The sequence below is a fragment of the Pomacea canaliculata genome, linkage group LG3 (assembly GCF_003073045.1).
Source record: "Pomacea canaliculata isolate SZHN2017 linkage group LG3, ASM307304v1, whole genome shotgun sequence".
NCBI classification, from domain to species: domain Eukaryota; kingdom Metazoa; phylum Mollusca; class Gastropoda; order Architaenioglossa; family Ampullariidae; genus Pomacea; species Pomacea canaliculata.
In genome coordinates this window covers 6,677,722-6,689,865 of record NC_037592.1, presented here as the reverse complement: position 1 = coordinate 6,689,865, position 12,144 = coordinate 6,677,722, and the positions used below count along the sequence as shown (strand labels likewise).

The window sequence follows — 12,144 nt, the reverse complement described above, 5'->3', positions numbered from 1 at the left end:
CCTCGTTTTAGCAGTTTACTGGAAAAAAAATCGTCTGCCAGCAGTCCGGTAATACAAGTTCGTGGGTCTTTCTTACCCGGTTAAACTTCGTTTAATTCTTGACCAAGATTGGCAAAAGGATGTGAAGGTCTTCGCAAACCAATGGTTTTGGGGAAAACATTCTGGACGCTGACACTTGGTCAACATGTTGAGCTGAATTCCAAACCTGTTTGCCAGCACGTTTGTCGACACCGTGAGACATCACAGTACTTTGTGTGTTCGTGTGTTCGTGTGTTCGCCACTTTGCCCATTTAAGAACGACCTCCAGGCTAACTTCTCATAATAACAAGTCATGGAGCCACTGACTCTAATGGTCGACTTCAGGTTGTCACGTGACCTTTGACCACTGCCCATAGAGGCAAATAAATGTTGAGCATTACTCAGCAAATACCCCGGATATGCTGTTTCGGAAGTAGTATGACCAGCTGTTTGTGGATTCGTGTTTTACAGGAAAACATGCTCTGAGTGTTTTGGCCTTGACTCCAGTTTGCCTGAGGGGAGGGAGGGTACTCTGTTGACAACATTGACTTACTGCTGGTTCTTGTTGTAAGAGGCTTAACAGTTTCATGATAAAAGGAAAAATTTGAGGCAGTTACTCTGGAGTAGCACCAGTGAGTTTTGGGTTTCATATTATTTTCTTTTGTTTTGCTTTTATTTCAGTTAAAGTGGTCTTTAATGGACAGAAAAATTGTTATTTGTATTTTTTTGTTTGTTGACTGTTAGTTTTTTTAATTACTGTTCATCCAGCGTTACAGGATTCGTTTAAAAGCGTCTAGACAGGGCTTCCTGCAAACAGAAAACCGATCCTGAAGAGTACAAAGCTTGTTTGCGTGTTGTGATACCGCTCCACCTTTCTTTCAAGCATTTTCAATTTAGGGTGTTCCTCGATCGTGTAGTGTTTCACGAACTCCGCCCACCCACCCGTCCATCATTCCCGTGGTCCTTTGCTTGTATGTGGTTGTAAAGTGTGGGTGGGCTTTAAAATTCTAAACAAACATGTTAGCAGCTCTTCACTTCAAATCAAAATATTTTGTTGCTGCCAGAAACCACATTGCACACTTACAATCGGACAAACACGAACTTTGATTTTGGACTGTTCATTTTTAATACAAAAATATAGAAAGATATGTGTCAACATCATCATTTACAACGTTGGAAAAACGGACAAGTCATTGTAAAACAACAATTTTAAAATGTAATTTATAATATATACACCTCGCTATAATCCATTGGATAGTTTTCTTTGACATCAGACCATTGGACACAAAAGTTTAAAAGACACAGGTCATTAGGTCACAAGTCCAACCTTCATTAGGCTATTGCAGTGATAATGAGATTCCTAGGTCCTTGTTTACAGACCATGTTAGAGTTTATTGCATTTGGTAGTTTTTATTCCGTATAGAATATATATTTCTCTTTTCTTTCTATTTTGTTGAATTTTTTAATTCACTCCCCACCCAAAGATGATTATTTGAAGAAAATGAAAGTCAAGATGGTTAGCAAGATTATAGTTCGTGGTGTATCCACTAAACATTATTAAGGACAGCAGGATTCCAACTGATACTTCAAATACCCGACTTATAGACGGGTGCAGCAGAGGGAAGTGCATAAAGGGGTGCACCAGCCACCCCTAAACTAATAGTTACCTCCAGCCTGTCGCTGGGTCATGGCGTACTTGGTGACTCGTGACCCAGCACGAGCAAGGTGTACGCTAAGACATGAACAGTTGTCACGTGACAACTCCCAAGTTTCGGGTAGAGATTTGGGACAAAACACGAAGAGGATCACGTAAAGCATCAATCAACAAGAATCTCGGCACGCGCTCACGCGGGTTTAAAACTCAAAATAATTAACATACTGATTATCAGTACGTTTTCACCTTCTCGACCTGCAATTCTCTTCAACGGTCTTTGTACACAGATACATACATAAAAAAAAAAAAGCAGTTTACTATTGCGTAATTTCTGAAACTCTTCCGGGTACATAACAGATGGAGAGTTGCAGACATTTGAATCTCAAAAAAGTTTGTATTCAAAGTTCTTATCACGTTCTACAGATTTATATCCCATTGTAAATGATATTATCATGTGCCTCGACGCACGAGGTGAAAAAAGTCACACAGTTATCAAATTGGAACCGAACGGTTTAGCGGATATCGAAACAATGGCTTTCTCGAGCGGGAGTGTTGGGTTCCAAATTAAAACTGGTCATTTATTATGCATGGCATGAGTTGGGATTTTTGAAAGGAAGTGGGTGAACTTTTGAGTACTTGAAGAGTTTTTGTTGTTATTTAGTTTTCTTTGGGATTTTTGTTTTGGTCCTTTTCAGTTTGGTTATTGTTTATTTTTTATTTATTTGCTACTGTTAATGACCAGGCTAACAGTTTGTTATTTGTAGCTAGAAGTTTGAGCCTTAAAGAAGAAGGCAGTTCACTCCCTCCAGCACACCGGACAAGAGATCACGTGAGCCGATTAGTTGGGAAGTGAAGATATTTACAAAACACTTGACTTTGAACTCTGCATGTTTCTTACAATATGACCCATTCATAAGCTACAGCTGCTGTTACAACAAGTGATGTGATCACTCAAGCTCTGGACATTTGCTATACATGGCGGGTTTTAAGTTAAAAATTCCACCAAAGAAACGCGATACGATAGGTCAAAGTAGTGTAAACATGTCTTTATGGACCTGCAGTTTGCTGCCATTTACATATTGCACCCGTGTATGCTGACGACACATTCTTACACAGAGAATCTCAGTGTGCACTCAGATAAACTCTGACGGGTGTCACAGAACCCTTGTCTAAATACAGATCGAGCACACGACACTGTCATCGCATCATCTGTACACGCCATCAGTCTCTGGACATCTTGGAACCAGGGAGGCGAGGATTTGCAATGTCTCGGTCGTCCGAGTAAAAATCTTGGAGCGGACTCAGCTTGGACTGACAAACAACTTGAAGGATTCCATTTCTCTAGAGACAAGTGTTTTCGCCCCCCAGCACTCAAGACGGGATAGCCCCCCTGAACATACTGGAATCTCCGACAAACAAGTTATCCAGCTCAGCTGGACAAATTACCCTTCGAACGCCTTCAGAGAGCAAGTCCGACCTTCACCGGATGTGCTATATCACCGAGTGGCTCAAGCGACTGAAAGGGGGAAACGTCCATCGTTGCCAGACGGTTTCGCCGACCATCTCTGGTCCCTCCTGAGCTTTGTCAAACTGGCATTCGACTCCCTCTTCAGAGGCCAACAAAATAAGTCTTGAATTGAGACAGCGCAGACAACCTCCTGGGCATCTCCTCGAGAGAAAGAGTCTATAAGTATGGTGGACAGAACTGGTACACAAGCCGCTTGGAGTGTTCCGTTTTCTTGATGATGCCTTTCTTGTAGTACTGCCTCACTGAGCGACTCAGTTTGTCGTAGTTCATCGCGGGTCGATTCTTGCGGCGGCCCCATAGCCTGGCGACTCTCGATGAGTCCTCGATCTTGAAGATGCCGCGGGACCGATCGGTCCATTTGATGCACCCGTGGTAGTTGTCAGGGTCCTCTAGCAACTCCTTCAAGAACTGCCACAAGTGGATCGTCTGCTTTGGCTGTCTCTGACCAGCTGGGTGAGAATGGGGTCTGTTTCCGGCGGATGGCTGAAACGGTATCTGTGGCGCCGACTGTCGTCTGATTCCATTTCCTGCTGGAAATTAAACAGAAAAAAAGAGTTTTGGTTAGAGAAAGGCTGAGTCAACGTAACTCTCCACACAGGAAACAAAACATTTCAAAGACATGGTTTCTGCGAAGGGATTGGTATTTAAAATAATACGGACACATTTTAATTCCTTGTTCAACCCTCGCTGGAGTACGGAAACTTGGAAAGGATTACCAGCTGATGAGTGCATGCGAACGGAACAACAGTGAGACATAACTGATTCAGCCAGCAAGTGGTTGGCACGACCCAGCCGGCCTGCCGCGGAAGTTTACGAATTTGCAACAATGCATGGCTGATTCCACGAGCTGTGCTTGATGCTGCGTGATTAGGACGCCTCCTCTATCTCGGAGTTTTGCATAAAATGCCAGGCATTCGTTCACGGGTCACCCCAGGGTTAGAGTTGGGATACCTGTACATAGCTCCCGCGCTCAGGAGGTAAGTGCGTGGTTTTCTGTTGCAATAAGTTTTTTTCTCTGCATGCTCAGTCTGGATATGAACGTTAAATGGGGGCAAGATGGCGACCTGTTTCTAAACATGGCTTACAAATTTTAAAATTTATCTCTGTTTCCTACCTGCAGTTTCAGTGTAAGGGTGGTATTGCTTCGAAATTCGACTCTTATTTCTTTTTTGCATTTTTAAAAAAATATTTCCTTTGAAGCCTTCATGCACGTCCGTGATTCACTGGGCTCATTTGCATGCAGTCGTCTGAGCTATACTTCTCGCCTAATGCTAAGTCACATCACCTGGCGAGTGTGTTTGGATGGAGGGTGTGTCTGGATGGATGCGAGTGGGGCCGGGAGGTATCTTTAGAGGATGCGTGTACTGCTGTACATACCTGCTTGAGTAAAGACGTCGTCGTCGTTGGTGTCGTTCTGGTGGAAGCTGTTGCTGCTGGAGGAGCAGGAAGCAGTACTGCACGTGCTGCTGACGGATGGGGAGGGAGAGACACTGGGGTCGGGCTGACCTTGGAAACGTGAAGCGGGTGGAAAAGGTGTGTTCACTCTCGCCGTAGGGGGGACTTGGGTAGGAGCTGACGGGAGGCTCTGGGAAGGATTTGCAAGCTGCAAGAAACAAAATTTCATTTTTAAAAACATAGCCTTGGCAGTTATTCAGCGAAAAATAATAAATATAAAAAGAACAAGAACATGCAACATCAGATTCCGAAAAGATCTTAAGGGTCAAGCACAGTTTTAACGAATGATAAACGGCTTCACTAAAAATGTGTAAATTTTTATCAGATGCTATGTTTGGTTTCTTGTGTTACTTTCATTTTGTTGTGGCGTATAAACGCCAGTTGGCTGCACTGGTCTCGCGCCACGCAGGTCAGCCAATCGCCGTTCTCGTACGTGCGACGGTCGGCGTGCACCATCGAGGGCAAGGGAAAGGAGATTGTGTTTTACACCGTGCCAGCAACTCCGACTATATCATGGCAAGTGGGAAAGAGAGAAATAAAAGAGAAAGCTAGTTCCATAAAACGACAGACACTCTTCCTTCAAACTGTAAATGGAACTGTAGAAGATAAGAATAGAAGGGTCAGGAGTGTGTGGGGTAGAATGCACTCTGGTCTGACCATCGATAAATGTCCAAGAATGGCGGAGCTCGCTGGCTGGAGCTGTCAACAAGCTTTACGTGTCCGGACTATGATCGGATGAACAAAAGCATGGAAAGGCTCTCGTGTATGGAAAGCAAAACAATAGAGAAGTGTTGTTGGTCGGGTCACAACCCGGGTGGCTCGGATTGCGATAGGCTGAGAGATGTGGTGCTGAGGTTAAAAGCAACTGCGCGAGGTCGTCCTGTGAACATGCCAGAGGGCGGGGAAAATCAAGCGATGGAGCTTGTGTCACGCAGGCAACAGAGCCTGAGACAGGTGTTGCAGGTGCTAAAGTGCGCCTCGTCCTGCGAGGTGCAGGTATCTGTCCTTGGCTGGTGACTTAATAGCCGCCAGAGGATCGTTTTATTCGTTTAGTTTTGGATGACAGCACTCTATGAGCATCGTGAAACAAAAGCTGTATAGAAATGAAAACGCATTCAAAGTTATGATTTAATTGTGTTGCCATAAACCAGAGATTGCTTTTTCGTCTCTAGGGTCCTGGCTGATCACGTGATTTTATGCACCTGTATGCATTACTGTTCGAGAACCTAATTGAAAGTTGATTTACAAAACATTAAAAAAAATCTGAGTCAAAGACGTGAGCCAGCAAAGCAACTAAGTTATCGCATATCTTTTATAACATTCATTTATGCAGAGCGAAAAACCCTAAACCAAGAAATGCGAGACCACTTTAAAAAATATATAAAATAAATAATCTGGCTGTCAGCCTAGACAAGGTCAACATGAGTCACCACGCATGTCAGTCACGGTGCAGAAGATGCAAAGTACACGTTACAGTCACGTGACGAGTGCAGTGATCGAACCCGACTCTTATCCGACAACAGCGCTGTTTGTCAACAAAAATATGCGCTCAGAAAAAAATATTTAATGAATTCCCCCTCCCAACCTTTCCAAGCACACATCTCGGCTGTGGCTGACCTCCTGCTGTGCAGAGACAGCAATGTAATGCAAAGCAACGAAGTAAACATGGGGCAGCAAGATGGAGGTACGGATGGACTTAGAATGGGAGTGTCTGGGTTGGGAGGGTGGGTAGTGGGTATCGGAGGAGAAAGAGGCTTCGGTTTGTTTCAGTCCATTACTCATCTCTCTCTACAAAGACTTCCCATCCTGTCACACTCATTTTTCTCTTTCGTCTTTAATGTGAATATTTTTTTAAAAAAAAATTTTAAACGAGGTTGGCGTTAAGGTAGCTCGGCAATAAAGTGCACTTTAAATGTAATGGTAGGGTAATGAAGCGACTTGCTGGGTTGGGTTGGGTTGAGGGGAAGTGTAAAACTTCGTACAGGCTATGATTTGACAAAAGCCACTCGCAGGAATGACAAAAGCGTGAGTGTTCCTTGCTTTAGTGAAGGACACAAACGCTTAAACGTTAGGACAGTCTATAGAAAAGACTTCGGCTTGTGTTACCGTTGATGAAAAATGGCTGCGGTCGTTGCGGTGGTGGTAGCGATGACGAATAATGACGGTGACTATTATGTTTTATGTTTCCGATAGTGCAGGCGGCAGTATTATTCCTGTTATTATTTTTAATTTTTCATTATCTTTCTCGCAGTCGCCATTAAAGCTAACTTGAGACGTACAATAGAGGAAAGTGCAGGTTAAGGGTTCAAAGGGCAGAATAAGGTCTCCGCTTACGGTGGAGCTGTTGGAAAGAATGGGCGAATGGCATTCAAAAGAAAGTTGATGGGATAGAGAGACGAGGGGAGTGTTCAGAGAGCCTGGCGTTCAGCGTCCTGAGGTCAAGCACGCGACATAGGGAACCGCCTTCCTCACGACTGTCGCGGTCAGTCGCCGAGACACCATCGGGAACGATCACGATGACACATACAGTCGAGCTAAGCATGGGTGTTAAGGTATCTTCTCTGTCTAGATCCACCCGACAGACTGCTGATGTTACACCCTGGCGCGACAAGCCTGCACAGCACGACACAATCGGGGAAGTTTTCTCCTCTCATTTACTTGCACCCCTCTACCCTCTCTCTCTCCACCTAACCGGCTGGGAGGGGAGAGCAAGGACAAAAGGGTGGTGGGGGAATGGACGTGAGCACGGAGAATGCTCTCCCTTACCTTACCTTCGGCGATGGTTAAAAATGCAAAGCAGTGCACGTTACAGCAGATAATGTCGCGTTCCGAGGGCGTGGTGGCGGGAGTTGTAGTGGTGGTGGTGGTGATGGTGGTGCTGGGGTCAGAGCTATGTCTAGAGGAGTGTGCTTGCATACCTTTTGTCTACTCTTGTCAGGCTGGCTGATCATAGTTTTCGAATTAGTCTCTCGGTGTCGCGCGCGCCCAAAAGGACAAGCCTTGCAGGTGTGCGTCGTTTATGATAGAGAGAAAGAAAAAAAAAAGGTCCTGCTGCCAACCGACCGAGTGCTTGAATTTATTATACCCTCGCCGACGAATTGTTTTAGCTCTGAAATACCACTGGGTAGTTAACGACAGATGTTTCAGTGCAAATCTACATTGGAGCGAAACGTCCCTCCCTCTCTCCTCCACACTCTCTAGTCACCTCCCCCAGTATTGTCACAGTGTGCGCGTGCGTGCGTGACCCTGTGCGTACTTTAAGCGCGCGAGCGTGACATCGTCATCAGGAACAGATAACACATGTTCTCTCCTTTTAACGTGATTTCGCGAGAGCTGCGTACTCACCGAGTTTCCAGGCTTCCAGCTGATGGTAGAGGCAATTCCCGGCCTCCGGCGCGCGCCACCGGAAGTCGTCCTCGCTCATGCGGCACAGGATTTCGCCAGTGACGTTAAAGAGACTCCAACAGTCGTCCCTGTAGTTGTACTTTCTACAGGTCCATCTAACCCATCTCTGAACGTCGTCGAGACTCCACATCATGGGATCTGTGAGAGAATATTTCAAGAATGAAGAGCTTGCGGTTCTTGCGTGAATAATAGATGGTATTGGAAGAAGAGAATCAAAGAAAAAAATTTTTCTCTCACACACACACCCAATAACTGCTACATTATTAAGCAAAATGCCATTTTTAGACCAACAGATATTCAGTATACACAACATTCGACAATATATTTAGCAAAGTCCACTTACCCGGTGAAATGGCGAGCATTTTGCAGTCGGACTGGACGTCGTTGCGAAATAGCTGGTCTAGGACAGTTTCCATGGTAGACTCGTAGTTGTTATGGAGACCTATTCCGCTCGTCGCCAGCGCCCCCATGTGGCACGTCTGCGGGAGCTGCAGGTCCTCCGATGGTTCGGTCTTGATATACTTCTTGATGCAGTCGTCTAGGATGCACGCGGCTTGTCCAGGTCACAGAGCTGCGGGTCAGCGCCACCTTGGATGACCGTGCACCCTGACCCCGCCACCCTGGCCACGTAGGTGCAAGGGGCTGCTTCGGTTGTGCTGCTACCGTTGCTGTGGTCGCTGCTGTTGAGGCTGCTGCTGCTGTTGAGACTGGTTAGCGTGGTGAGGCTGCCGCTGCCGCTGAATATCTGCTCGGGCATCTGCGCCGATAGGATAGGCGGGGTCGTTGAGGTCGAAGTGAAATGGTTGGTGGAGTACATGTACGGGCGTCCGAGGTCTTCGAAGTAGGCGTCGTAAAGACCTGCTGAACTGTCCTCCACTTTAATGGCGGATTTCGGAGGGAAGGATGCTGAATACTCAGTCTGGGGAACCTGTCGCGAAAACAACCGCATCCATCATCATCATGTCTTCAGATTATAATAACTAAATTTGTTTTAGTTTTTCTGTCTATTCTCCCAATCCTACTTGCTAACTGTAAAGGTCGCCTCTTAAAGCATCCTGAGTTTGAAGGACCATGGTGTGACCAATGTCAATATATTTTTTCCCGCTAGGCACTGATTTTTTTTTTTTAAACCTTTAACATAGGTTAGTCTATGAGACTCGACCGAGTAATAATAATGTGGTGCATTTAAAGTCTGTGAGAGGATCATTTAAAAAAATGAGATGATTATCAGAGGGGCTAACCTTTTGATCGAGGTCGACTAGATCATATGTTCCAGTAATCTCCATTTGTTCTTTCAGGTTCAGATACTGATCAATAAACCCGAAGTCTGCAAATGATAAACAGGTAAACATCAAACACCGTTGCTGCACATAAACATCCAACACATTTTTACCGTCTGACAAACATTTCTATGCAACTGCAAAGGCACTGCAGTCTGTTTTTCACTTAAAGCGGGTATCAAGAAGCAGACTTAAAAAAAGTAATTAAAACAATGGCAGAAAAAACTTGAATATCTAAAGCGATAAGAGAATCAGTAGTCAGTTATCTGCCCCAAATTCCATCCATGCGCGCGCCTGCAAGTTGTAAGCCTCTCTTATATAAAAGTCCAAGTATTTTGTTTTCACTTTTTCTAAAGTAACTTTCTCAGCAATAAGAGTCACACCAAAATAATTTTTTTCCAAGCTGTAGTCTTTGTGATTTTGTCTTGAAATATTAGTCCACAATTATTTTGTATAAACATAAGATCGAGGGTGTCAACAGTTCCTCACCACCACTTGTTAAAGTGCACAAAGTATAAAAGCCGACAGAAATTATAAGTAAACTCGTCAACACTTGCAAAACAACAAACAAACAAAACTTCACGTGTTCAGAACAATGGCATCCAATTGGTGGTTACAACTTGTTAAAATAATTTCAATGTCTTCCTTACCGGCACAAGTAGGCATTGGTGAAAGTTTGGTTTCGATGAGCATAAAGTCTAAAGTACAATCCAATCACAGAGCGGGAATTTCACCGCGAACGACTGAGGACTGACTGAGCAGAATCAAACTGCCATTCAACTTTATACGCATGGGGCTGTTTTCTTCCCAGAAACCTTCATGTCACTGAGGCCCTGCAAGGGTTCTCATTTATTTATTTACTGTCATCATGGGCGTTTCCTTTGAAAAGTCCGAGACTTTTATGAATAATATGGTAATTGATATTGGGTTTTATACACTGATGGCATGCTGGATGTATGAAGTTAAAGAAAAATTAAAGTTTAATTTCTGTCAAAATAAACACCGCCTCCGTATAGAGCCTCAGAATAGGCAAGAAGCGTGTTATTTTTAGTCCTTGGGAATGCCTTCGGCGGTCGTACGATTGGTTGAGGCTGGGCCAATGGGGTACGCGTAAACAAAGTTATTTATCTGTGCCTGCGCGAAGCAGGTCAAGTCACAATGTCAGGTAGTACAACGCACATTGTGCAATCGCACTAGCAGCATGGACGATTCATTTGCATTTGATGTTTTGGTGGCTGAGAGTGTGGCGAGCGAGCGGCTGGTCTCGCGAGGAAAGCTGAGAGAGCGAGGCGGCGGGGTCAGGGGTTGGGGAGACACAGCGTGTGTGCATGGTGGCTCTGTGGTACTGACCTCGGGTGTGAAATAAACTTGTGTTTGAGTTGCTCTGTGCCCATCCATCTCCTCATCCTCCGTTATCTCCTCTGTTTGCTCGTCATCGTTAAATGCTTTGCAATAATTTACATATTTCTACATCAGTCATTTACTCAGTTTTTCTTAACGTGTTTCTTTTTAATTTTTTTTTCACTGTTTTTTTTCTGGTTTGAATTTTTTCTTGTGTGCTTTTTTTAATTTGTTGTTTGTCAACGTATCCTTTTCTATGACCATATATGTCCTTTCTCGTTTCTGTCTTCCTTTTTTGTCTGTTTTTTTTTTTCTTTTCCTTCGAAAGATTTAGAACAAGAAAATAAATCGTTCGCTTTCATACACAAGTTTTAGCTTATTTTTCCTGGACAAAAGACGAATTTGATTAGCAATGTTATATTGTTTTAGCTAAAATAATTAAAATTGACATTGTTAGTAAAGTCTAGAGGGAAGTTAAACATGTCAGCATATATCAATAGTTAATAACATAATCACTACAGAACTTAAAGGGATTGTAAAGGCAAAATAAAACTGCTTAGAATCTCGCAAAGAGTAGGATCGATTTGAATCTCGTCTGTTTTCATATGGGAAAAAGTTGAAGGTTTTGTAGCAATGTTCTGTTTAATAAGAGAAATTACATAGGACTCTTTCGTTTGCTTATGCAAAGTCTCGTTCTCCGTCAAGTGACCTTATGACATATGACCAAGACTGCTTACCAAGTGAGACAGACTGTTTTCTATAATTTTTAAAACTTTGAAAAGTTCACTTTAAAACCTAAATTAACTAACGAGACACCACTGATCACGAGTTCAAATCCTAGCAATGATCACCGACACTTGGTGTCTGTCTTGTCCTACGTCACACGCAGGTTCGTCTGCTTGACCATCTCGAGAAGATATCGTGGTTACTCGCCGATTTCATTCAATATTTTCGATTTTTTGTAAACATCAGTAACCGAAATAGTGCTAATAAGTGGTAATTAAGTGAGAAACGAATCATTTATTTCATTGTTCTCGTGCACTGCAATCGTAACTAAATATAATTTTTTACCGTTTTGACCGTCATCACAGCCTTCAGTATACCTTTAGAAAAGAAAATGTAATTCTGTCAGGTAATCTGCATATGCAGGCAGCTTGGTGGACTGAGACTGCGAAGGGCGGTGGCGGCAGCGGCAGCGGCAGAACTGAACAATTAAAATGTTGCCGCATGGGAGTGCCGCGCAGCAATGGAGATCTTCATATTTCTTCGCAAGTGTTTGCTGTTATTTTGCCGATTATTGAGGCAAAGCACTAGTTACCTAGCGATACCACTCCAGTTAACGAAAGAACAATAGAACGTTTCGAAAAGAAAACCTAACATCAAAAAGATACGAGAGACTTTGGTTGGTCAAGAATTGCAGTATGGCGATCACAACAAAAGTAATCTATTTCTTTTTTATTAGC

At 43.8% G+C, this 12,144-nt stretch overlaps 1 protein-coding gene across 1 annotated transcript; it reads right to left on the bottom strand.

The window, feature by feature from the left end:
- Positions 1–1,120: 1,120 nt before the first annotated feature.
- LOC112558733 (SAM pointed domain-containing Ets transcription factor-like) lies at positions 1,121–10,147 on the bottom strand. The gene is made up of 7 exons (XM_025229360.1): positions 9,991–10,147; positions 9,302–9,387; positions 8,404–8,988; positions 8,001–8,198; positions 7,183–7,268; positions 4,578–4,803; positions 1,121–3,730 (listed from the first exon to the last, which is right to left on the bottom strand). Exons 3-7 carry the CDS (start codon positions 8,528–8,530, stop codon positions 3,357–3,359), a joined length of 1,011 nt encoding a protein of 336 aa, XP_025085145.1. The 5' UTR covers positions 8,531–8,988; positions 9,302–9,387; positions 9,991–10,147; the 3' UTR covers positions 1,121–3,356.
- Between the last annotated feature and the right edge of the window lie 1,997 nt (positions 10,148–12,144).